Source organism: Acanthaster planci, linkage group LG07, assembly GCF_054643075.1.
Source record: "Acanthaster planci isolate LZ-2023a linkage group LG07, COTS_SCS, whole genome shotgun sequence".
NCBI classification, from domain to species: Eukaryota; Metazoa; Echinodermata; class Asteroidea; order Valvatida; family Acanthasteridae; genus Acanthaster; species Acanthaster planci.
Window position 1 is genome coordinate 8,367,671 of NC_141783.1, and position 25,885 is coordinate 8,393,555.

The window sequence follows — 25,885 nt, forward strand, 5'->3', positions numbered from 1 at the left end:
GGAGGTGGGATTTTCTGGAAAATCTGCACAATCTTGACATGGCATAATTGCAGAATATCCCACCTGAGTTGATCCTAGCCCCACTAGTGTGGCACGGACTCTCGCTACCGATGGAGCGTAGCGAGAGTCCGACGTGCCACACTACTCACTAGTCATGCTAGTGTAGTGGGGCTAAGTTGATCCAATAAATGGATTTCATTCAAAGGCAGATCAACTCTGGATGGAGCACAATAAATGTGTACAAAATTTACCCCCAGAACTGAGTGTGACGTCCATCCGGCCGCTGTTCGTGGGAGTGGGGCGGACGTCGGACCCCACATGTAGGCCTACATCATGTAGGCCTACATGTACAACTACTGTACATGTACATGTAAAGGTAGACTTACATGTAGTATTATTTAAGTTGTATGTTAACCTTGTATGTTGCAATATCTTCTGATCTTGTCTTGAATTTTAGGCCTGTTTGTTGAGGGTTCCATTCCCACAATAGGCCTAAATGGCAAATGGTTGAAAAATTTGTCCTGGAAAGTCGTGGCCTAGGTCTACTATTACTACTATATCGGAAAAAATAGGGTGTCCTGGAATAAGCCAGTTTCCCTTTCCGTTGCCATGTTAATTTTAGCACCCCCATGCGGGTAAGTGAACAAAGCTAGAGGGGAACAAAGCTAGAGGGGAACAAATTGTCTACGACATTGCAACAATAACAATCGCAGGCATCCATTCGCCAAACGTTACGCAACATTGTTACGAATTTGTTCCCGTCTGTTAAGATCTTCTGGGCATGCACACATGAAACATGAAAAAGGCTCATATCCATCAGTCAGTGGAAGAAAGGTTATGGAAAATCCGTTGAAATTAGAATCAGGATCAGGCAAGGCTTTTTTGTTTTGCCAATCAGTGTACATTCTATGTGTGTGAAGTGTAATTCACACCTGTGACACAATAAGAAGTTGATGGAAATGTTTACATCCATAAACATTAAACGACAAAGCGGCAAAAACAACTGCACATGTAAAAATATTCAGGGAAACCACCTTGTACAATACGCCTACGTCTGTGCATGAAATATGGGAAAGAGTTCCGTATACGGATGCCACTTGACATCTCATGCACAAACCCTATGAAACTGGTCTGAAAAATTTAAAGTGTTGTCTATGACTTGGTTTCTTGCCTCCCAAAGTGAACTTTTCTGGACATGTTTTTGCTTTCTGAAGGCTAATACAGTAGGTCAGGGTAGGGAATAATTACAGGCGTCTTTATATGGAACTCATCCCAAAATGTACATGTACAGTGTACGTGCTGATGTCAGCTTGCTGTTGATACATTCATTTGTCAATCAGCTTTGTTGAATTGCAGTTTACATGTGCAAATTCATATCTTTTTCACAGAGTTTTTTCAAAATATGTAAAAAATCCTGTATCGTGTAAAATAACTGTATTATTCAAAAAATTAACCCGATAAAATCACCTGGAAAACTGAGAAATCATCATAGTTAGCTCCTGATCACTGTTGAGGCTCTCCTTATATTTTCTTTGCCATGGTGTGGATCTTGGCACTGTTTTTTTTTCAACCCTTTCAGTAGAAATGGAACCAAAGTGTTGTTATTAGAACTGAAATCAGTAGCTTTACTTCGCTTGTACATACATAAACATTTAGGCCATCACTGCTTTTGAGTAATTTATTTGACAGAGCGAAAACATAGAAAGTATATTATGCCGAACTATTACTTCAATGTAAATGGAATCAAACAATTTAAACAGGGAGTGATTTACAAGAGGCTTGTAGTGGCGAATAAAAGTAGTTTTGCTCAAACTGCATCAACAAACCCATTACATGTAAGTGCTTTTAATACTGCATGTATGTCAAAAGAGGCTTTCCGTTTTTTTAAAAGAATGGAAGGCCTCTTTTGACATAGTATTTTTAATACTTTTTTAGAGAAGTATTGGGAGTAAGGGTCCTTTGTATACATGTACATGTATGTGTACAGTGCATTCAGTTTGTTGGATATTGTATTCATATCTGGCTGTGTTGTTTCATTTCCTGTTTTGCCAGTTACCTGTATCAGGTGTTGATAAGGAACTCTGTGGTAACAGAGCAGAACCGAGGGCTTCTTGTTGAGACCGTCCGCTCCATGTCAGAGATTCTTATCTGGGGCGATCAGAATGATAGCTCTGTCTTTGAGTGAGTACTTTTTTCTTTTGCATCTGAAGGCATATGGGTACATGTACATGTGTTATTCAGTCAAACTCAATCTGTGTATTGATTATTCAGTTACACTTTATTCTTTGATTAATCAAAACCACTCTGTGAAAAGAAAGATTCCCCTGTGGATGGTGAAACAGAATATTCCAAAATGTCTTCAACTTATCACACCAAACAGTTTCAAGCCGAAAATGTGGGATAAATCACAAAGAAAGGATGTACAGTGTATTTTAAATGTACAAGTGACAAAAAAGCAAGACAGACCGCTTTCTTTATTATTTTTGATCAAACCTTGCATGAAAAAGACCACCAGCCGTTTGTACAGTCAAAGTCATACCATATTAATTGAAAACTTGTGGGCCCAATTTTAAGTGCTGTGTTCATCTTCAATAAAGCGTAAACTCATATGGAGTGTACAAAATGTTTTAATGTTCCGGCTCCTCACTTTTGATCTTGTGTTGGGTCTAATGAATTTTAGAATACAATGTATATCTCGTATTCAGAGAGTGGGCGAGTTGAGATTTTGAGAGGAAGTAGAGTTGGAGTGGAGCACGTCTTGATTTGTTGCTTGTGGTTGCCTTCCAGTTTTTTCCTTGAGAAGAACATGCTCCTGTTCTTCCTGAAGATCCTGCGCCAGAAGACAGGTCGTTACATCTGCGTGCAGCTCCTCCAGACACTCAATATCTTGTTTGAGAACATCCGGAACGAGACTTCACTGTGTGAGTTTGCGACATGAAAATTTAGGCTTGTGCGGGAGAACATTTGTCCTGGACCCCAATATTGGTTGGCAGTTGTTCTGCGTGCTCCCAGAGCCATTCTCACGAATGAATGGCAGGCGGGCTGCATCTGCTGTTCCTACATGAAGTACACTCACCACAGGCCAAGTTTGATCAGCAACCCGCCATTTGTCAATCACTGGCTGAATCTGCCTTTTAACCTATCAACAAAATACGTCCTGGGTACCAAATACAGTAAACTCCATCTAAGTCGGCACTCTCGGGACTCAAGAAATTATGACGACTTACGCGAATGCTGATTTGTGTTGTAAGTCGTCATTTTGCTGACTTACAAGTACGCATGTATCGCCTATGGTCAATCCCAGCAAATTCATTCTCGTTTATTATCCTGCAAATTCAGTAATTGATTATGTGCCCCTAAGGACGAAGCACAAGCCAGTTGCATATCACATCACGACTTGACAGTGCAGTACGTACATGTACATGTATGTGATACAGTTAAGGTACAGAAAACATAAACTCATCCACACACGCACATTGGCTAAGTTCATTCAATATAGTCTGGATACCAGACCCGATGATTCTGACTACCCGACGAATCATTATCAAGGGTCTTCCGGGAATCTTTGTGCAGGGAACCAGACTACGTTCAATAAGGCGACCCCCAAAATGGACAGAGCGAATGCGTGCAACACTAGAGGGGTTACTGGTATTGATGTACTCTTGCTGGCTGCGTGCATGGTACTTGTCACTTGACACTTCTTGGCAACCGCGGCGAAGGAAACCGATACCGAAGCACGATTTATTTTAATGCCAACTCACACAAAGGAATTTTTGTGGTTTTGTGGAAAAGTGTGAAAAAAACATGCCGACAAATACGAAATGATGACTTATAAATGCCAACTTAGAAATGAAATTTTCAACGGAAATGCATTACAGACGATCGGGACTTTTGTCAAACGGCCGACTTAGGTGATGCCGACTTAGTCGAAATTTACTGTACGTATAATCGACCAGGGATGAAGGTTCTCGATACAGATGCATGCCTAAGGCAAAAGTTGTTTGCCCGCATTGTAGAATGCAAGTGCCCTTATTTGTCCTCAGCTAAATCGATGATGAGATTTGAAGTGGTCACCTACTTGCTGAAAGAATATACCAGGAACAAATGATTTCGTGTCACACTTTAAATAAGTTCTTTCTTCACTGTCCTAGAAATTTGTTAATGTATATTTTAAAAATTCTGCATCCGTAATGCATCCATGGTTTCATCTAGGATTGAAATGGCTGCGTATCCCTTCCCAGTTAAGCTTAAAAACTTCCTTTCTTTTTCCAGGAAAATTTTTAAAAATCAACACCCCTTTATTTGCACTGCACCTAGTATTTTTACAAGAAATGTGAAGATCTGTTGACCAAAATTAAAGATTTGTGTAAGAAATAGGGACTTGCACATTTTTACAAGCAAAACCTGTCTGTCCAAATTTGTCTTTGCCCATCTTGAGGACAGGTGAATTGGTGACTAGATGAACCTCTGGGTGCATCCTCAGGGACATTAATTCCAATGTGGATTTGACAGCTTAGTGAATTTTGTTTAATATCTGGCAGATTATTTATTGTCCAACAATCACGTGAACTCCATCATCGAGCATCGATTTGACTTTTCCGACGAAGAGGTCAGTAGATGGTCACTTGTGATAAGAATAAAAATAATGTAAGATAGCGGGAAATGAAACAGGATATGTGCATTATCAAAATAGCCATTGTGTCTTACCCAACCTAGTTCATTTAAAAGTCCACAAAGATATGCACAGGTCAAAAGGTGAAATCCTAGTTCTCTTGAAAGGCCATTTACCGGTACATATTATCCCTTTTGCTGCACTCCAGACCTTTTGCAGAAGAAATCCTACATGTACATACTTTTCATGAAAGTTGAGAGATGTTTTCTCTTTTATACCCGTTTCAGGTTTTGGCGTATTACATCTCGTTCTTGAAGACTCTGTCTTTCAAGTTGAATGTGCACACTATTCACTTCTTTTACAATGAGGTGAGGTCCATCCCCATTGTTTCATCTGTCTTGTTTCATAATGTGCAAATCTATCAGTATTCACAGTGTACCAGATCACTGTACGCTCACTATTTAACCTTAACCGCCAGGATCCTGTTGGCTAAGATACACCCTCAGTCCCTTAAAATCCTCCAACTACCCCATGAAAAAATTGGACACAGCCTCAATCCTCCAAAATTCTCTGATATTTTTTGAATATGTTCTGTGGAGGGGTGCCCACTGTCTCAGTCCTTCAAAAGCCTCTGGCAGTTCCTCTCATTATGTTGAGGCAGTGTGAATGGTACTGTGGAGCAGTACGGAGGATTTCACGTATAATGTGGGCATGAATTATGCATGGCTGAATATAAACAACATAAGGTCTAACCCACAACCCTGAGACAATGCATCCTTTGCAATCAGCAATGAAAGTTGGCCGTGCAGCCTCAATGCTCCAAAATCTTCTAAAACTGCCTAGAGGATTTTGAAAGATTGAGAATAGTTAGGGTTAACACGAGGAATGATATCCCACCAAGTGGTAATCCTAGCTCGTCTCATAAGTGTATTTCTTCAGTAGATTAATCGTTCCATTTTCGATCATGCTTGTGAATAATTGATGACTAATGTTTTGGTCCCTGTGTTAATATTTAAGGTGTAATCTTGAGATGTTTGAAGGGAAATAATTGTAAATAATGGAACTTTCTATTCATGTCATCTCCTTGAATTTTTGAGTAGGTCTTTATTTTCTTGCCACATTTTAATGAAAGAGTTTCACGAATGGAGTGTTTCAAGCTTTTGGTTTGAAAAGTGTTTGACCTTTCTCCAGGGTCTGCGAAAAAGAAGCCTTTCATTTCAGAAAGCAGTGCACCCTGCTGAATCCAATGTTATCTTCTGAGCCCTCCAGAATCCAACAGCTGGAACTGGAGGCTTTTGATCACCGCTCACTTTGACTGACAAAATCCCATCGAAAGAGCCCAGTGTCAGATATTGTTTGGATCAGTATGTGGTTAGGGTTTATTGGGTATAAAACACATAATTGAGTAATTGTCTCATTGTTTCATTAATCAAGTTACAGAATAATGCTTGCGGGCCTAAACCCAGCCTGGTTAACAAAGGGCCTGTCTGTTCTGCACGGATCCGAATCTCTATCAGTATTAATTTATTGTTGGTTTACTAACACCAGAGCCAACCCAATGGATGGAGCCAACCAGCGTTGGGATCACTTATCGCGATCCAGATCCATGTGAAACAAACAGGCCCCCATGCTGTATAAAATAATGTAACGATTGAAATAGTCCCAAATCCTTCAATTTCAATATGATTTTAAGGTTAATCTTGATCCCAGGTGAAGGTTGAGGTAACTTTCACTTTGGGCTTTTACATAAGAGTACACCACTCCCATTTGGAGTTCCCTCACAGGGGAATATGAAACCCCTTTGTCTAGTCCTGAGGATACCATTCCTGAATTTTCCAGGTGTTCAGTTGTATCTCGTCTCTTTGCCTGTTGCAGCACACCAATGACTTTGCCCTGTACACCGAGGCCATCAAGTTCTTCAACCATCCGGAGAGCATGGTGCGAATCGCCGTCAGGACGCTCACCCTCAATGTGTATAAAGGTAAAATACTTGTGGAAATAACTGGGTTGGGATAGTAGGAAATGCCAGGAGACTTTATACTTGCAAGAGGAAAAGGATTTCTTACAATCCTGGTGTGCCTTGGTCAATGGCTTTTTTCTCAAGCTGCATGTTCAACTTTAAATGAATATTTAAAAAACTTGATATCATATTGGACAGCAAAAAAATAGACAGCTTTGACACTGTTGTAGTCGAGACCACTTGAGACCTTCACAAGACCACACAAGACCAGCACAAGACCAACACAAGACCTCCAGTCTGAATTCAAGCCACAAGCTATTCAAATGAACTGCAACAAGAGCATTCCTGTGTCATTGTTCACCCTGTTACTTGTGACCGGTCTTGTGCATGGTCTTGTGTCTGGTCTTGTGATGGTCTCAACTACAACACTGATCTTTGTTGAGTTCAGGGCTCTCCTCTAACAGGATAAAATCTGTCAAGTTGAAGCCTGGAGACCAAAACAGGAGAAAAGAAACCGAGAAATAGAAACCCGCAAGAGACGGTGTTTCTCTTACAGTGGTGATGCCTTACACTTGCTCAATTTTTTCGCCAGACTACAAAATGTTCTTTTTGATTCATGTGGAGAGCCAATAGATGTTGTAAACAAGACACTGCAATGCATTCAGGTTCAGTGCACAAGACCCCCCTCGCTGGTAAAGAAGAGAGACCTCGGGCCAACCATTTACACTGGATGCACAAATCCCCATGCACAAACTCTACATTACAGCAAAAAACGGTTTTGCATGCTCGGCACCATACACAAAATGCACCTACCTGAACACGGTCATGTTTTATGATAACACCAAATAGAGGGCATTGTATTTCCCATTATTTGTACAGTGTAACACTCACCTATAGATTTGAAAGAACGGGCGCTTACCACTGTTGACATGGAAACAACCTTTGCCCCTTGTCTGTTCTGTCCTCTGGCTAAGTAGGAACATGCTGATGCTTGCAGTGTGCCAGTCAAATGGGACGTACATGTAGCTCTTTAATATTCATAAATACCTAAGACAATTTAGTCATTCTCTTATTGGTCAAGAGCGCATCACATGGCCGATCTTAAATGAGTGATGAAACACCAGCTGGCTCTTCAAATTCTGCACTACCTCATGCAGACACACTGTGTTTGCAGCTTTCTCCATGTTAGGAGATTTGAATATGACCACTGACAGCAGGGCCATACCACTACTGGGATGTGACTAGAGGGGGGTTTGGAATAATGAAGTAAAAGTGTGGAACAAAATCGTTTGAAATTTGCAATGTTTAAACTGTTTGTAACTTTGGGAATCAAAAGGTCTTTGTGGATGGGAATAAATGTGTGTTTCAGACTGGCCAAGCAAATAGTTATTTCCTTGTTTAAGGCAAACTTTCTCTTGTTCAACTGCAGAGCAGTATCATATATGAAGAAATTTAAGGTGAAATTGTCCATAAGGTGCTTCCTTTTTTTCTTTTTCAGTGAACGACAATGCAATGTTAACCTACATTCGAAACAAGACCGCAGTCCCATATTTCTCCAACCTGGTTTGGTTTATCGGCAACCACGTCCTAGAGCTGGACAGCTGTGTGAGGAATGACATTGAGTAAGGACATCCTCATTGTCACCAAAACGCTGGATTCGGATGAAGCCTTTTTGTGACAGGCTTTAATGAAGCCCCGGTCTCTGATGTTTCAAAATACATGTCACACTCCGTAGTCTGACAGTTCTGAGAATTTAATCCAGAATTTCATAGAGACTGCATGTATGATTCTTGACTCTCTTCAAATCATGTGAAGTACATGTATCATGTTCCACTGAATCATAGTTTTGTTAAGGCTTGTGTTTGTTATTTTATTTTAAAGTTGTTTTTAACTGTCACTTTAGGGCTCCATGTTTGATTTGATTTTACTGATTTAAAGTGATAGACTGATTAAAATTGAATTGATAGAATGAAATTCAGGGATCCAAAACTGTTAGGGCTGAGTAGGAAGTCAAGTATTTCAGTGTCGATTAAGTGATTTTTTTCCAACAAATACTCTGGAGAAAGAAACCTGTGGTTCCGTTACTGTTTAAAGATGAGGGCATTACTTGAAAAAGGTAAAAGCTTATAGGGACATACCTATTCAGAATTTGAACAAATATTATGAAGGACTTAAGTACAGAATGACCCACAAGACCAACGGGCAAGTACAACTAAATTCAGACAAACCAGAACAGAATGACTGAAGTAAAAATTATAGGAACTGCATTGCTCAGTCTAAATCCTTCAACTTCTGCTGAATCAGGTGTTGGATTTTGATGGATAAGTATTAACTCTTTTCTCCATTTTTTTCAGTCACCAGAGTCGTAACCGCCTGGCAGCCCTGGTAGCTGAGCATCTGGACCACCTGCACTACGTCAATGACATCTTGAACCTGCGGATAGAGTCACTGAATGATGTCTTGACGGACCATCTCCTGAATCGGCTTCTCATACCGCTGTACGTCGACTCTCTGACCAGGGAACGGTCCTTCGGCTTGGCTGTAAGTGGCATCTGTTCTGCGGCTGCATCATGATTCTAGTTGAGGTTCCTGTAGTTACCTTTCAGACCCCAGTTCCTCTGTTGGAACTTGGTTTTGGAGCAGATTTCCTGCTTCTTCTGCAAGTCTTAATCTTGGCTAGGTTTGGTGTTTTTTGTGAAACTGGTCTAATAATGATTCTTGATCTTGAATTCATTTTGCTTGAAATCTTGATCAGATCATTGGTCTAAATTAGATTTTTCTTTACTGAGTTAGCTCTTGTATCTGTTCCTGTCCTAATCATGGTGAGATTATGCTGTTTGGTCCAAAAGTATTTTTCCAGTAATTGAGTTCTTGAGATCAATTTCTCACGTGGTCCTTGTTCTAGATCTTGTCATGGTTAAATTTCTCGACTTTAATAGTTTTAATCTTTGCTGGCAGCCATGTGTAACTCCGTGTCTGGACCAAACACAGTTCAGTCACGTTCAATTCAATGCAAAAGTCCTACATGTATAAGAAATCCCACTTACTGTGCCTTGTTTCATTTCAAGTAACAGCCAACTCTCGTTATGAACCCTGATGTAACTGTTTCTTATTTTGTTTTGTTTTGTTTTTCAATAGGAGGATCCTCCCCACATCAGTGCTGTGGTGTCCCTTTTTCTGCTCTCTCAGGTAGGTCCTACCAGAACTCTGCTCCCACAGGGTTCCTAGCTAATCTGGAAATCAGGAAAAACCCGGAAAATGACTTTCTCCTTTTTCCAGTCAGGGACTTTGTCAGAAGTCCCTCGAATCGGGGAAAAATCAGGGAATTTTGATTTTCCAGTGGACAGACTTTCTTGCCTTGTGTCTATTCCAAACAGCGAATCCTGCGGATGATTGCATGGCTATGATGGCTTTGTTGTATAGCTTAGTGTACTTGTAGTTAATGCGTCTTTCTCTCTGTATCAATGTAGCTGTGGTGTACCTACCGGTATAGCCTTATAACCTGTAAAACGAACACCTGTAGTGTACGCTATCAATCAGACTATAGAGCCAAAATGATGATGCTGGAATTTATAACTTCCATAAGGAAAAAATCGGGGAATTTTGTTCCCATGAAATGCTGAGAACCCTGTTCCATGTTATTAAACCTGATTCTGCTCAATGCAGCAAGATTAAAGTGACATGCCTATCTATGGGCCACCAGGGTTCCCACAATCCTGGGAAATCCTGGAAAAAAGATTGTCCTGGAAAGTCATAGAAAATTAGGTGTCCTTGAATCCTGCCATCAGAGGAAAACAAAGATTGAAATCAGGCAAGGGTCATTCTTGATGGACCAGCTTTGATGTGATAACGGAAAATGATAAATTTACAGGTTATATCCTTTTGTCAGTCTACATGACATTAAATGTCATGGAAACTGTCATTTCAATCCTTGAAATTCCTTCTGAAATGTCCTGGAATTTGGCTTTCAGATTTCTATGAGAACCCAGTTTTATAATCAGCACAACTGTCGACGATGAGACTCAAGCTAATCCAGTTGATCTATTAAATTGCTTTGGGAATCTTTGGTAGTGAAAACTCCAGGAATCTGATGCAGTTTTTGTCTTTTGATAGTTGACCTCTCAGGTCATCTCACTGTACAATTTTTTACATTGCGCAGGGTTCTAAAGCCACAAGGCTGGAAGTACACTTGTGCACTTATCAAAAAAGACATTCCTTACAAGTATTTAACTACAGTGATGTTAACATATAAAAAGTAGTATGAATCAGAAAGCAGCATGGTTACGAGTCAGCTTTATAGTATTTGTAATCAAAAACTTTTTTCTGTACTCACACTCATGAAAATGTACTCATACTCTCAAGAAAAAATTTTCCCATACTCTACTGTCTTGTACTCTTACCAAAGTACTTGTACTCATACTCAATGAAAAGTACTCATGGAAAAGTAATCAACTACAGCGCTGACCAGTGATGGTTTCAACCATTGAAAAAAAAAGATATGAAATACATTTCCTTCAAATGGAGTTTAAATTTCCATTGAAGAGAAATATTAGACAGTTGATATATTTTGGAATTTAGAGTTGAGTATTACATTTTCCCCTGTTTGCAATTAAACCCAGCAAGTGATCCAATTTACTCCTTGCTTCACACCATAGCTGTCTCGACTTGCTTGTCTGTTGTCTCATGGACTTTTTGGCCCGTCTTTTCTCTTCTTATTTATCCTGGATTCACCAAGCAGGTGTTTCTCATTCTGGATCATCCTCCGCTTGTCTCCAACCTGGCTGGAATCATCTTCCATGGCAACGAAGCGTTCCTGGCCCAGCAACCCACCGACATCAGCGGCATTGAACGGGTGCGATTCTGAATAAGAACTTCAAAAAGGAGGGTTCATCTCTTGTTTAAATTGTGCGTTCTGAGAATAACTAGTTGTTCAACATAAACAACACCAATCACAAAAAGAGATTAGCTTCCATGGTGTCACTGCAAACCTTCCGTAACTCAGTCATGTGCAGCATGTGTCACACAACACTTTGGCTGGTACTTTTTTTTTTAATTTACGGAGGAAAGACTTCTTTTACTTCACTGAAAAACTGTTCCTTTGGCCCAAGTTTGACAGCACAGTATCATGCCATTCCTGTGTCTAGTTCTGTTCTCATTTCTACTCACCGAATAACTATTCTAAGCAATATTTTATGCTTCTCAGCTTGCCGAAGTGGGACTTAGAAGGAGATCAGGATTCAATTACAAGAAGGCAGTTTAAGATATTGCTGTATGTGACCCGCTCTATGAAAATGAGTCATGAGCCCTTCTATCAGTCATTTTGTTTTAGTTTGCATTTTACAAAGCACAAGCCAAGCCCTTCGTGTTGATATATACAGGTAGAGTGGACCAAGGCGTTAGGCGAATCTGGTCTACTGTATACGGTGCATGTGCCCATTCACGATGGTCGGGCCTGTGCGTTGTGTATACATGTACTCTGGTGCGTACCTTTTGCCCCGAGCTTTAGTCCGTAACCCAATGCCTTGATGGTTTTTGTCCCAAACCAGCGAAAATCATTACAAAATTGACAACCCACCGCGAACACCACATTCCATTCTTCAGTGTGCAACATTGGTCTTGTTTGCCTCGTGACCAAGATGTGGGTCCCTGTTGACTAAATCAGCTATTAATGAGTTTTTCCACCTCTCGCTGGCAATGCAGGTGCAGTACCGGGGCTTTGTGAAGCCCCAGGAGAGCCTGGAACGCTCACTGGAGAGCAACAGGGAGCGGGGTGGCACCCCACAGCCAAGGAAGAGGCCCAACTACCGCAACGTGGACTCCCCGACGGACGAGGTGGAAGGGGAGGGCGGCTTCTTCGCTGACGGCCCTGAGTCGCAGGAGCAGGACGGTGAGCCGGTGAAACCGGCAAAGGAGGGAGGGATTCGGGAGGATGAGATGCAAGGTAGGCATAGAAAGTTTATCCTAAACTTTGGGCTGTTTGGGAACTTTGTGGGTGCGGATGGCCAAGTGGTTAAGGTTTATGACTCCTGGCCATGGGGTCTGGGGACTCAGTCTAGCTGCTGGCCATAAGTTGTGGCTTTGGGTCTGCTTGCCTCTCTCCACCCAGGAGTGTAATTGGTACCGGCATTAGTTAGGGAGCCTACTTGTGATGGACCGACATCCCATTCGGGGGGAATATGCATATAATCTCAATCGTTTCATGCCAAGAAAAGTGGAGATAAACACGGGCCTGATGAGCCAAGAGGCTCAGAGCGTGCTTCTTTCAGGAACTGTAGGTAGTGTGCTGCTCACTCACGAGAGCCTGTATGTAGGGCAACACCACTTAATGTAATTTTTCGTCAAAATGTGCACAAAGCTGTATTATCCTTGCAGTGGAGCACTCTCAAATTTGGATGCACAGTAGCAGTGGCATATATTGTCCATTATATGTCTTTTTCATTGTTTGAGGAGGTACTTAGCGTAGAGTGCATTGTAAGGTTCTTTGACGTATCAATAATATTTGATATATCGACTTCACTTTGATATCAATATGAACGATATCACTTTAACATTGACACTGGTATATTGAAACTCTGATATATGTGTATTGAAAAAAATGAAGCTATTAAATATGATAAAGTAGTTGTTGTTGTAGACAATAAATGCCCAGTATGCTGGTTAGTGTAGCGATTCCCAAAACGTGGAACGGTGCTCTACTACAATGACCCAAATAATCCCTGATGCCTGGAACTAAGACGGATAACCTCACAACCTCCACATGCAGTTCCCAAACTTTTTTCTTGGCAATGACGCAAAGCTGCTCTCAGTGGCTGTTTGTCGAATACACGTAGGGTGAAACAAAACAGAGCCTTAAAACTGAATACATGTACTTCGGCATTAAGGTCAGTTCATACATGACTTGAATCAGCCTTCAAGTATGGTGGGTGCTAAACGCTTTCCTACTGCAGCATGGTTCAAACTTAAAAATGATACTGCATTTTGGGGGGCAGGTATAGCAAGTCAGTTGATTCTGGTATAAAAGAACTGAACCGTCATTAAGGTCTGCCGCTCCAGTCGCCGGCAAGCAGGGACTTTGCCAGGTGTGCTTTTTTTTTTTAGAAGCAGGCCATAGAGCTGGCTGTAGTGATCGTGGACCGGCAAGACTTAGAAGAGCATATTAAAATGAGGGGAGCCATCAGTGACGTCGGGCGTTCCCAGTAACATGGACTGGCTGGAGTTTTTAATTGATATTTAACCCTAACCCCCTAGGCTCCTGCACTAGAAAGCATACTGAACCTCACAAAATCCAACAGGTTCATGTACTTGTCTATGTACTTGTACATGCAGGTTAGTGTACCAAACCTGATAAACTCCAACAGAATGAGCCCGTTGGAGTTTGAGTGATATGGTATGGATGGGTCTATGCAGTATAGGATGACTTGCACTGAACAGTACCAAACCTGACAAAATCAAGCATAGTCCAACAATTGGTACAGCAAGCCAGACACTGCACACAATGAACCCTGTGTGTCCCAACTCACACAGAATCCAACACCATCTCCCTGGGCCTTCCATCCCAAGTCTCACAAAATTCAACAAGTTCCTCAGGTATGGTACCAAACCTGCCAAAACCTCACAAAACCTGCTGTTGGAGTATGGCAGGTTTTGGGCAGTTAGGGTTAAATGAGGCACATCTTGTGCACTTCACACCGACAAAATCCAAAAGACACGAAACCATAAATATCGATGAACATTTCCATATCTTAGTCGATGGCGCTCTTTTTCTGAATTCTCAAAACATGGGGATCGTCTAGCATCATGCGTGCACGAACTTTACAGACATTGTTTTATTCTGCTGTTAATCGCCTGAGCATTATCATTCTTCCTCACATAAAAGCCTGGGACACGAAATGTTATGGTGTGATACCCAAGATAGACCAAGGGTTGAAAGGAAAGTGGTAGTACTGTACCAACCTGTTTCAACATATTTATTTATTGAGAAGATATCTGTCTCAGTCTTTCTAATCAGAAAATTATAATATTTAGAACACCAGACATTTGGAAATACTGCACACATGCAGGTAATAAATTTTGTTCCCCTTTTTATCACAGAATCAAAGGTTTACAACCTCTTTTTTAGCCTTGGGAAAAAAAACATGAAAAGTAATCTTGAAGGCATGTTTCCATTTATTGTAACTGATTATGAGACATAATCACACTACAAAATAATAGCTGTGTGCATGTGCATTTTCCCCAAAAGCACTTCAAAAGTCTGAAAACTGAGATTTTCCAACTGGACTCTTTATTTATAGAATGACCCATACATGTATATAAGCAGATTTTATATTAAGTATATGAGTTATAGGTATTAGGTTATACAAGTTTGTGAACGGTTATTGCTAGTCTATTGCTGGAATTGTTTTCCTCATTTAGTTTAAGCTTTGTTGAACTGAGTGAATTTGAAATGTTTAGCGATAAATAATTGGTTGTATTGAAGTGCACAGCCAGAAATTACACATTTTTCCAGTCTGATGTTAGACTTGTTTGTCCTCATTTCATCATCGCGCATCCAGAGAAACCTGTGATGATACCCAGCATTGAGCAGATTGAAGCCATGGCTGGATTGAACTGTACTGACGAAGAGAAGACGTCCGCAGAGTATGAGGCCAGACAGTCAGAACTGCAGCTATCCGGGAGGTTTGTTTGTGCCTCAAAAGACAGCCGAGGTTTTCCTCTGAATTTTATGTTGGGCGTCTTTGCCCTTCATAGGAATTTTTTGGTAGCCCTGTCCGTCACAATTTATCCAGTCTTTAGCCAAGTCACAAGCTATTCAGATGCACTGTGACAAAAGGCATCATTACGTCGCCATTATTCACCCTGTTACTTGGACTGGTCTTGTGAAAGGACTTGAGAAGGGATTTATAAAAGGGGTTGGGACGGACTCAACCACGATGAGAAATCTTCTGTACAAATCTTAGCAGAAGGTCCTGGAAATTCGGTGCTAGAAAAAGTCCTTGCTTTTTTAAAAGTCTTGTGAAGAGTCCAGGGCAGTGTGTTGTTCAGAAATCTTAGCAGAAGGTCCTGGAAATTCATTGCTAGAAAAAGTCCTTGCTTTTTTAAAAGTCTTGTGAAGAGTCCAGGGCAGTGTGTTCAGAAATCTTAGCAGAAGGTCCTGGAAATTCATTGCTAGAAAAAGTCCTTGCTTTTTTAAAAGTCTTGTGAAGAGTCCAGGGCAGTGTGTTGTTCAGAAATCTTAGCAGAAGGTCCTGGAAATTCGTTGCTAGAAAAAGTCCTTGCTTTTTTTTAAAGTCTTGTGAAGAGTCCAGGGCAGTGTGTTGTTCAAAAGTCTGCATAAAGTAAAGTTGCAGAATACGGGTAATTCACAGTGCAGTGCGCCACCATGAGGTAGTCACAGAGAGACCTTTTTCCAGTGCATTATGGGATAATTAGTTGACACAGTCTCATACACTATCTGCGCTGTGTGTGGAAAATCTTGGTTGAAAATTCAAAACTACTTATTGGGTGTTCGGTAGTCCAAGTTATGGTTTGTGTGGTTCAGGGAATGCCTCAATCAACCAAATATCCCCAAATTAAGTATGAAGTGTGCAATAATCACGGCAGTGCGCATCGACCGTAAACTTGAGAAGTGGTCTGTCTGAGGAAAACTTCTGGTGGCTCGCTGTACTGTGAATCGTCCGTATTGTGAGGTGATTAAAGAGCATTAATTAAAAAAAAATCTTGTTATCAAATGGTTCTATGCATTCGGTTATAATGTCTTGGACTTAAGAAATATTTGGTATTTCTGACGTTCAGGCCGTACCTGCAAGCCATCATCAACGCATTAGATGCAAGCAAAGGAGACTACAAAGCACTGATCTCGCTGTGTCTGTTGTACGCCATGGGGTCCAATGAAGGTATGTGGAATGGTGTGGGTTGTCTCTCTGCGGTCACTGCTTCATTTGCTGCCATTGTGAAAACTGCCGTTGATAAGGATGATTACAGTGACAACAATGATGGTGCAGACAGCAGTTGTAATTCTACCATCGCCGGTGATTTTGATGACTGAAGGTTATTTTAATCTACATGTATATGCCTGGCGAACTCAAACCAGAATGGAATACATGTTGCCACAGGAAGCCATCAACATGGCACCCCGTTGAAGGGAAGCATGCAGGTGGTTACTTGAGAATCTACACTGAAGTTCCTCAAAAACCAATATAGAAACCTCATAAAACCTGGAAGTGACCGTCTAGTTACTTCCTGTCTAAATTTGCTTTTTCCCCTAACTGGAAGTTACATGCATATGCGTAGAAGTCTGGAAACTATATCAATATGGCAGTTTGACTTTTTTAGATTTTCAGCAAGAAATATATTTCACATTTCCGCAGTTGACATAAATGCGTACAATAATTCACATACTTTGTTTTGGTTCTCAAAAGGGTTGTTTAGCTTTGCTGACAAAGAGGCAACATTTGAAATCGCTTTTTGTTTTCTCTTTACAGGTATAAAACAAGATCTGTTGGTCAGTGTGTGCTTGTCAAGTAGGTCTGAGGTAAGTAAGAAATAAAGGGGGAAAAACTTGCACAGTACACCAAACAAGCAACAGTTCAAATTGTGCACACACTATAAATGATTCCCCTCAAAATGCCCAGTTTTCTGACCATGAAAGCAATGCTACTTGCATAACTGTTGATGTCAGGTTGTCTCAACAGTTATTTGTAATTTGCAATATTTGATGGACAATCTACCATACATGGAGCACTTTTGGCTAGATTTTGTCTTTCAGTGTACTTTTGAAGGTGTAATTTGCATATTAACTGTTAACTTTTTTCTGCTCTTCGAACAGTACGTAACTGATTATTAACAAAGTTTAAAGTCTGCCTTATTTTTGCCAAATGTTATTTGTCTGTTTCTTACAGGACAAGACCAATTACAGCAGGATCTTGGTGAACTGCCTGATTTCTGTCATGGGACAGAGTTGCCAGTTTAATAGTCGTATCCGTCCAGTAACCCTGGAGATGGCTAGTCTCCTGCTCAAGCAGCTTGTGTATTCATCTGCAACCAGCCGCTGTTTCCTTGAGGATAAGCATCTAGCTGGTGTCGAGGTTAGTCATCACTGCTGTCGTTAAATAGCGCCCTCTGCTTTGAAGTATTACCTTGCATTGGCTGCCTTTCATTTTAAGGAATTGTTTCTGTAGCACCAATATGGATTTTTTGGAGTTGGTGATGAACCTCATGCAGAGTGATGTCTTGCACTTGTTTGATAAATTTCGAAATGACCCTCACTTGTTATTTTGCCTTCGCTTTACATTTGCAGAACACTTTCTATCCTCATGGGGTTTATTGGCTCTGTGGAAGAACTGTAGAGGGCCTGTGTGCATATTGGTAGCTCTCAGTTCAGTTGCTTGTGTTTTTGGTTCAGGTTTTTATCTGAATGGGCACAAACATGTGACCTGGTTAGGCTGTATCTAATATTACCTACTTGAAGCTGCTGCGTGAAATTACCTGTGACTAGTTGAAGTTGCAGCAGCCACTGTCGTGTAATTTCAGCCACAATAATTTAATGTGAATATAGACCTTTATTGTGGGGCAGCCATCTTGCTTTTCTATCATTCAAACCAATGTAAACCAACTGAGGCTGCAAGGAAAAATAGGCTGTTCCCATTTATCAATATTGCAAGGTTGTATTGCTGTTGCCAGTGGGTCTACAAGTAACAAGACAAACATGACACCATCAAGATAAAGGTCTATGGCGTCTTTTTGAGTAGTGGATGTGATGCTGATGCTGATGCTGATGCTATCTTTTAATAATGACAACATGAAACTTTTTCTCCACTAAGGGTGAAATCAGTGGATTTTTCTCCTGTTTATCTTCTTTCAGGGAGCCAAAGAAGAAAGCATGCTGCTCTTGAGGAACTTCTACCGAGGAGACGAGCTCTTCCTGGACATGTTTGATGACGAGTACCAAAGTATGACGGTAAGTTGTCTCAACAAGTTGTGTGGGTTTGTCATGGGCACTGTTTAGGTTGCACGGACTGAGGCACACTTGAACGGCACAACTTTGGTCTTTTTAAAGCCTCATTTTCAACATTTGTTTCACTATTTTAGTGAGCATTTTGCTACTGCTTTGGTTTTTATACTAATGAGTATTTTCATATTTGTGAGCAACACTGTGACGTCATCCTGGCAGATTTAACGTCGCTGTTACATTGGTTTGTGCACAAGAAAGCAATTGCCCTTTTCTTCATGGTTTGTTGGCCTGAGTTTTCTTTTCATGATGATTTCTCTGTTATGGAAGTACTTGTACATAGCAATAAAACAGTAAGTCACCCTTTGTCAGAAATGTTTTCATTGAGAAAATTCAGGGCTCACAATTTTAAATGAAAAGCCTATCCCTTGAACCACGTCTTCCGTGAACAGCACTCACAATTGTTCGTTAAACGTGGGAAAGTTTGATGAGTTAAACAAGTGCAATTTTCCCTACATGTAACCAAGTTTTCACACATTAAAGAATAGTATATAGTTGAAGAAAAGTGTGACTACAGAAATTTCATTACTGCAACCCACTGAAAAAGTCTGATTTTTGCAGTTTTAATTCATTCTTATACTGTTTCTTGTCTTGTTTCAGACCCGTCCCTTGAATGTGGAATACTTGATGATGGATGAATCTATACTTCTTCCCCCCACTGGAACGCCACTCACTGGCATTGACTTTATCAAGCGCCTGCCCTCTGGAGAATTGGAGCGAACCAGGAGGGTGAGTTGAGGCACAACTTTTCAAATCTGATCGATGAACTTTGACCATCACGTTCAAGAAAGCCGACCATTCTTTAGTGGAGTTTGATAAAAAGAAAGCGATGAGACTAGTATAGACCTTTTTCACCCACGTGACTGGATTGCGTTAAATGTAAACAATACCATCACGTGTGGACCGCCTTGGCCACGGTGATCACATATATTCCTTCGGGCAGCTTCAAGCACGTGCAAGCGCATATGCCAATGCTGCATGTTAGATTAGTTAATCTTGAATAAGAAGATTACCACCACAACACTATGCACTCATTACTATCACCGTGACAACACATAGGTCCAGCACAATCGTGACATCACAGGAAAGAGGTCTATTGTCATAGAGTTTTATCTTGTTTCCATTTGCTAAAGTTGCTTCATGCTGTCAGTGGTAGTTCATTAGAATGAACTAGTTAATAATCTGCCCTGAGTTGAAGTGCCCCCTCATTGGCGAAGGAGAGACTGGTGGGAAGTTTTTTGAATGAGCTCATGCACGTGCCCGGCACACATGCGAAGACCATACATTCCTGTATCAATTGGTTGTCCGTACTCACTGCACCCATGCCAAAGTCTCATAAACCTGCACGCTAATGCGTTGAGTTCCCACCAAAGGACCGTCATATCCATGTAAAAGCACAGCCTTTCTTGTTCCCACGCAGAGCAGATAATGTAATGATATTTCAGATGCTGTATTTGATGAATGCACGTGTAAATCCTTCTTCCAGAAGCATTAAATGTATTGATATCGTGGGGAATGAAATTTCTAATATTTTGATAGTGGATTTTTTGAAATGACTCTCTCCTGGTACTGGCTTGCTCCGACTTGTCTTGCGTGTAGAAACATTTCGGACTTTTGCCTTTCAAATGTGCATTATCGGCATTCCTCTGCTACGTCCCACATTCCCACTTACCAGTCTCCAGTTATAAAATTGTGCATCGCAACAGGGTACCTGAGTAGTCAAAACCAGTTCTTAAATACCTGTATGGGACTGGGTGTCTGTAACTAACTTAATAAATTACTCTGTACGTGTAACTTTCAAAATAAAGAAATAAAGTGCTTTTGCTGTGAAATTTTCAAATGAAAACCACGCTAAACTGAATACCAAAATGTATTTCAAGTTTTTGTCCAAGAGTTGTTGGTAAGCAATTTTGAAAATACAGAATCACAGTTTGAAAATTTTGCATGTTGTTTTTTTTTTTTTTACATGGGCTTTAGGTTTTTATTTCAGTGGTACCCGGTTACCAATATTGTACTTTAATAAAGAGGGTACGGGTTACTAGGGTTACTTGTGGTAAATGCACACCGCTTTTTAGTAACGTTGATGGTTCTTTCGTGTCTCTCCTGCTGCAGGCAATCCGCGTGTTCTTCCTCCTTCGCAGCCTGTCACTCACTCTCCGCCACGAACTGGAAACCAAGCTACCCTTGGCCAGCCAGGAGCAGATGGTCAAGGCATCTGACAAGCTGGACCTGAGTAAGTACTGTACTTTCCCCCCGCCAACTTCCTTGTAAGCTCCATGTTTTTGATCAGCTGAGAAGTTCCTTGTTGCTCTCTTTCAGGTTTTGTAACTGAGCTACGAGACTGGCTGGCAATAACACACGGGGCTATGGGAAAAGGATTAAGCCTCTAAGCTAGCAGCTTTCATTGGTTCATGTGTTACATGTATATCTAGTCATAGCCGAACAGTCCTGACATGGCCTATAGCTTTGACCAGACTAAGCATGAGTTCCCCTTATGATCTTTGCTATTAATGGCCACAGTAATTGCAGAAGAAACATGCCAACGAATGTCCAAATTAAAAGGGTGGGCACTAACGAATTTTCCGTAGACACACTTGTCTCCAACTTCAGACTCCTCTCCGTTGTACACAAACTATGTACATGTAGCTTAAATGTGCTGAAAAGTGTACTTTTTTGGCATGTTCCAAATGGTCCATGATTCCTGGGCAACTGCGGACGCTGTTGCTGTCATGTTATCTGAGGAAGATGTTGAGTGGATAGGATTTTCTGTTCAAATTGTGAACCCGGAATTCACTCAAAAACACTGCTGAGAAAAGGGTTGCCTGCTTGCCTCATTCATGTACATGTATAGTACTTACACAACAACGAATCACCAAAGTGTAGAACACTACAGCCAGCAAAATAGAAGAAAATTTCAGTCTTTTTTGGGGCACAACCCAGTGTAACAATGAGGTTTTCTTCCTTTGTGTTGGATATCTTACCAGTACCTTGCCTAAACAATTCTGCCATTACTGGGGGCTTCTAAGTTCTGTCATCAGTGCAAGGATGTGTGAACAGTAAACCACCGGACTCTAGTGGTGAATGAAGGCCACTGTCATTGAACACACCCCAAGATAGTCACACTGTAATACACCGAGGCATGGAGCTGTTTTGATATCAGCAGATTTCCTCAGATTTCTTTTTCAACTTCCGAAGAATACATTACAGATTGCAAAAACAGCACACACAGATTTGTGGAGTGGACTTCCCTGTTCAGTGTCTGAAACCGCATGACTTGTGATCTTGGGCACAGGTTGGTCCCAAGGTCCTTGCCATTGTTTTAATATGCATTATTTGACAGTCCATGTCAACACAGTGAGTGTGCCAAATCAGAAACTGCGTGCAAGGCTGAAGCTGAGCCCTTTGGAACCAGGTTAATTTCATATTCGCAAGCGGGAGGTTCCACCCCATGCATCGGTTCTTGGCATTGTACTGGCTAATTTTATGAAAAATTGGTATAGATGTAGACCAGTGCATGTCTGTACATGTACGTCTGTAGTGTTTCAGCCCAGCAGAACTATTATAAAAGCCTTTTGTATCGTACACTATCATCCACGAATGAGAATTTGTTCCTGCCGGTATGCTGTCTACAGACAATTGACATTTTTGAGAACTCTATGTGAACAATGTACGAAGTTGGTACCAAAAATGTTGCAAGATATTGTTTTACAGACAGAGAAAGGTCCAGCATGAGCCCAAAATGGATAAGGCGATTTTGGAAAAAATGTACAAGCAGTGGATTCTGTCTTTCAGCCCACTAACCTGTTTAGGATTAAGAAAAACTTGGGTTGTTGCAGAAATATTGGTTCAGAATAGAAATCTAAGTCTTGAGACTCCCTGTAGAAATTGTCTCTGCTACATGTAACTGTGTTTCCTTTTGCTTGTCATCACTGGCTTTTGAAGCTGTTGAGAAGATTGCCAAAAGTTCATTGGCAGCGGGAAGGCCCTGCAACCCAGACAGAAGAGGAAGTAATTTGAAAGGGCATCCCTGGATTTCACTGGAAATTCCAGTCGTTATAAATAGCCTGGATGTGTATTTATACATGCGGATTTCCTTCCTTGTAAATAGTGCACAAGGCCCTTGGTTTTGGCCAAGGATGATTCTGTCTGAAGTTTTAACAGATGTTGCTCTTTGCTATTAAATGTGTGTGTGGGGAGGTGTTGACTTGGGATTAGATCCCCAATTGAACAGTAATGAACAGTGTGTGACTTCTGACAAGCACCGGATTAAAGAAGGATATTCATTTTGGGAGAGAACCAGCCAAATAGATGGATAATCAGAGTTTTTAGACTGCTGAAGCCACTGCACGTCCCTTTGGGTGCTTTCCACTTACGCAAGCTTGGCCAAAGTTTGCAAACAGTCTGCAATGACATGGCAAATGTCACAAACCTTTCCTTGAAGGGAACACAGGCTCAAAGGCAAGCCTGCCTTTAAAATATCCCCTCATTAGCACAGGTGCACATGTATGTACATACATCATAAAAAAAGGTAAGGAACATCAGACTGTCCAAAGACAGAGTGTTAGCAGTCTAACAATCAGACCCGTGGCCAAGCAACAATACCGGAACTGAAATGAGAGTACTGCATCACGCCGTTTTGTGCCTGTTGGGTTCATGTGTTTGCATCAGGGAAATCAGTGCATACATACACGTATCAGTGGAGGTGCAGTTCTTCCCAAGCAGTTAAGCAAAGTGGCTGACTTAACCCACTCCCTCCTTTTTCTATTCAGATGTGAAATAAGTGAAGTAAAGTTTTCATCCCTCTGTGGGATGTGAACTGATGACACTTAGCTCATGAATGCATCAGTCCGAGCCAGAGCTTCTTATAGAGGGACTTGCAACATGAGTGTCATCAAATGTTGGAACTAAAATGGTGGATTATGTGTTAGTGTACATGGACATTTAGCACACAATAGTTGCATGCTGTACTGCGTACATCATGAACAGCCATTCTGGTTTCAAAGTCTGAAGTTGGCACTACTTTCTCTAGATACAGCTCTGGTACAAACCATCCAGGAAGAGGGAGTGCCCCCCCCCTTTAAATCCTGCAGGTACATGTATTATCCTGGAGGTGTCCAAATAAAACAATGGCCCAGTCTGGCCAGCAGGAGCGATATCCATTGTTTCATTCTCTGAATTATGTAATTTCAGCTCAGAAAGTTTTCTTTCACATCCCTGCCATCTGGAATTCCAATACACATGTTGCATTCAGAAGCTATCTCAACTGCACATCCTGTATAAAAGCCCAACTACAGTACATGTACATCCTAGAAACTTTTTACAAGTTAAGTTATTGTTATTACAATAAAGCCGAGCCGATCTTTTGATCTTGGTAATACAGTATGCCCCATTTGTTGGGATCACGGATCGGTTCATGGACTACTTGGAGGAATAGTACATTTCAGCTGAATGTGCACAACCAGTAGTGCCTCTTTGCTAGGATTGCTGATGCAATCCTAAGCGTGTTTGTAAATGCACAGGTAGTTGCCCTTTGCCACTGGTGATAGGACACACTTTACTTTCATGTGGAGTCTGTAGTGGGTTGATGAAAATGATGTGTGCCAATTTTATGGCATTGCCATGTACATGTTCTGGTGCAGTGTATGTACATGTACCTTGCATTTATTTATTTTTTATTTATACTAGGTAACTCATTCAGTTTGTAAAAAACTGTTCTCCCACGAGTCCCAGTGAACAATCATAAGACAAGAAATAAATAGAGAGCTAAAATTGAACCAGATGAAACTACATATCTATGATAAAAATACAAAGAATAATTGAAATAATATGAGTAAAGAAAACTTGAAATACAAAGTAAGCAGAGTATCAACTATGAATATTACGATAAAACATTCAAGGGAGCTGATTCTTAAAAATACTTGCATTGTGCATTGTGCACTATTCATTGGCAGCGTTTCATTTTTTTTCACCCACAAAACAATTGACATTCATCATGGGTGTCAAGAAAGTGTTCTCACTTGAAAGGTCTTTCTCAGATGATGTCACTTCCTGCAAATTGCAACATGCATCCCATTGGCAGTATAAACTTCAAATTTTCCGACACTCATCGGCTGTACCATATTTTGAATATACATGTACATGTATGTGGATCAGTACCCATGCGTGTATGGAACATCTGCATACAGTGTGTACAGGCACCTGCAAACAAGGTTGTAATTTTCCTTCAAAGATCGCATTGCACGAGAGGGATCTTTACATGTGTATTGGTATCTCTGGAACAGGTTACAATACATTGTAAATGTATGTAACATGCAAAAATCATCTCTGCACAGATTCTAGTGAAGCACTAAAATTTCAAAGAAAAACCCTGATCTCGTAGTTAGTAGTTGTCTTGACATGTAAATCTGTTTGCCGACATATGGGTTCCAAGTATCGGTACTTCAACCTTCACCCTATGATGATTGTGTATGTACACATGTAACTATTCCATTCATGGACTCTACATGGCAGATATCGTGCACTCTTTAAACATGGTTCTAAATTTGCCTTGTTATGCTGTGGAAAACGAATTCCCTCTTTTATAAAAAATGAAATTGAAGAGAGAGTTGCTACAGGGTAACATTCAAAGAGCAGGGGCCAATTTCATAGAGCTGCTTAAGCACAAAATTTGCTTAAGCATGAAAAATACCTTGCTTGACAAATCAGGCTACCAGCCAAAACTCCATGTGATGTACATGTATATTGTTTTGGAAAGGTATCCACCTGTCTTTTGGTTAGCATCACAATCACATAGATTTTGAGCTGGTAACCTTTGTTTTATAAGACTTAAAGGTTTTCATGGTGAAAGAAACTAGATCTATAGTAAAGATTGCGGTAACACCATGTATTTATCTCTTCTTTGAGTATGTGTGGTTCTGAGAAGAACCGGGGAATAACTCGACGTTTCGAACAGTGTACTCTGTCCGTCTTCAGGAGACTGCAGGATTCTAACTGGGAGTGGAGCTTATATGGTGTAGAGAGGGATCCAGATGTAGGGATTAGCTCGGTGAGGCGTTAAGGCGGGAACAGTGATGGCGGGAACAATGGATGCTGCACTGGATCCTGCATGCCCTGTGTGTGTGTTTACCGGAGCGTGTCAGTTGGAGTTGGCAGTGGGAGAGTGAATAGCTGGGTGCCAAGGGGTATAGAAGACCCATAGGCTGACTGAGGGGGAAACCTAACTAGGGAGTCCTAGGGTATAGGAGACCCATTGGACTGGGATGTGAGGATGGGGCGCCAGATATCGCTGATGTTGAAGCCGATGTCT

At 41.0% G+C, this 25,885-nt stretch overlaps 1 protein-coding gene across 1 annotated transcript in view; it reads left to right on the forward strand.

Moving 5' to 3' along the window:
* clec16a (C-type lectin domain containing 16A) overlaps window positions 1–25,885 on the forward strand; it is a 109,933-nt gene that overhangs the window by 287 nt on the left and 83,761 nt on the right. The window contains exons 2-18 of the mRNA XM_022247612.2: window positions 2,053–2,181; window positions 2,788–2,921; window positions 4,542–4,609; window positions 4,900–4,980; window positions 6,488–6,593; window positions 8,071–8,194; window positions 8,927–9,113; window positions 9,711–9,761; window positions 11,311–11,424; window positions 12,273–12,513; window positions 15,125–15,248; window positions 16,365–16,465; window positions 17,054–17,103; window positions 17,471–17,656; window positions 18,433–18,528; window positions 19,180–19,308; window positions 20,692–20,812. Of these exons, the coding sequence (XP_022103304.2) occupies window positions 2,053–2,181; window positions 2,788–2,921; window positions 4,542–4,609; window positions 4,900–4,980; window positions 6,488–6,593; window positions 8,071–8,194; window positions 8,927–9,113; window positions 9,711–9,761; window positions 11,311–11,424; window positions 12,273–12,513; window positions 15,125–15,248; window positions 16,365–16,465; window positions 17,054–17,103; window positions 17,471–17,656; window positions 18,433–18,528; window positions 19,180–19,308; window positions 20,692–20,812 (2,042 nt within the window). The remainder of the gene's footprint in view (window positions 1–2,052; window positions 2,182–2,787; window positions 2,922–4,541; window positions 4,610–4,899; window positions 4,981–6,487; window positions 6,594–8,070; window positions 8,195–8,926; window positions 9,114–9,710; window positions 9,762–11,310; window positions 11,425–12,272; window positions 12,514–15,124; window positions 15,249–16,364; window positions 16,466–17,053; window positions 17,104–17,470; window positions 17,657–18,432; window positions 18,529–19,179; window positions 19,309–20,691; window positions 20,813–25,885) is intronic.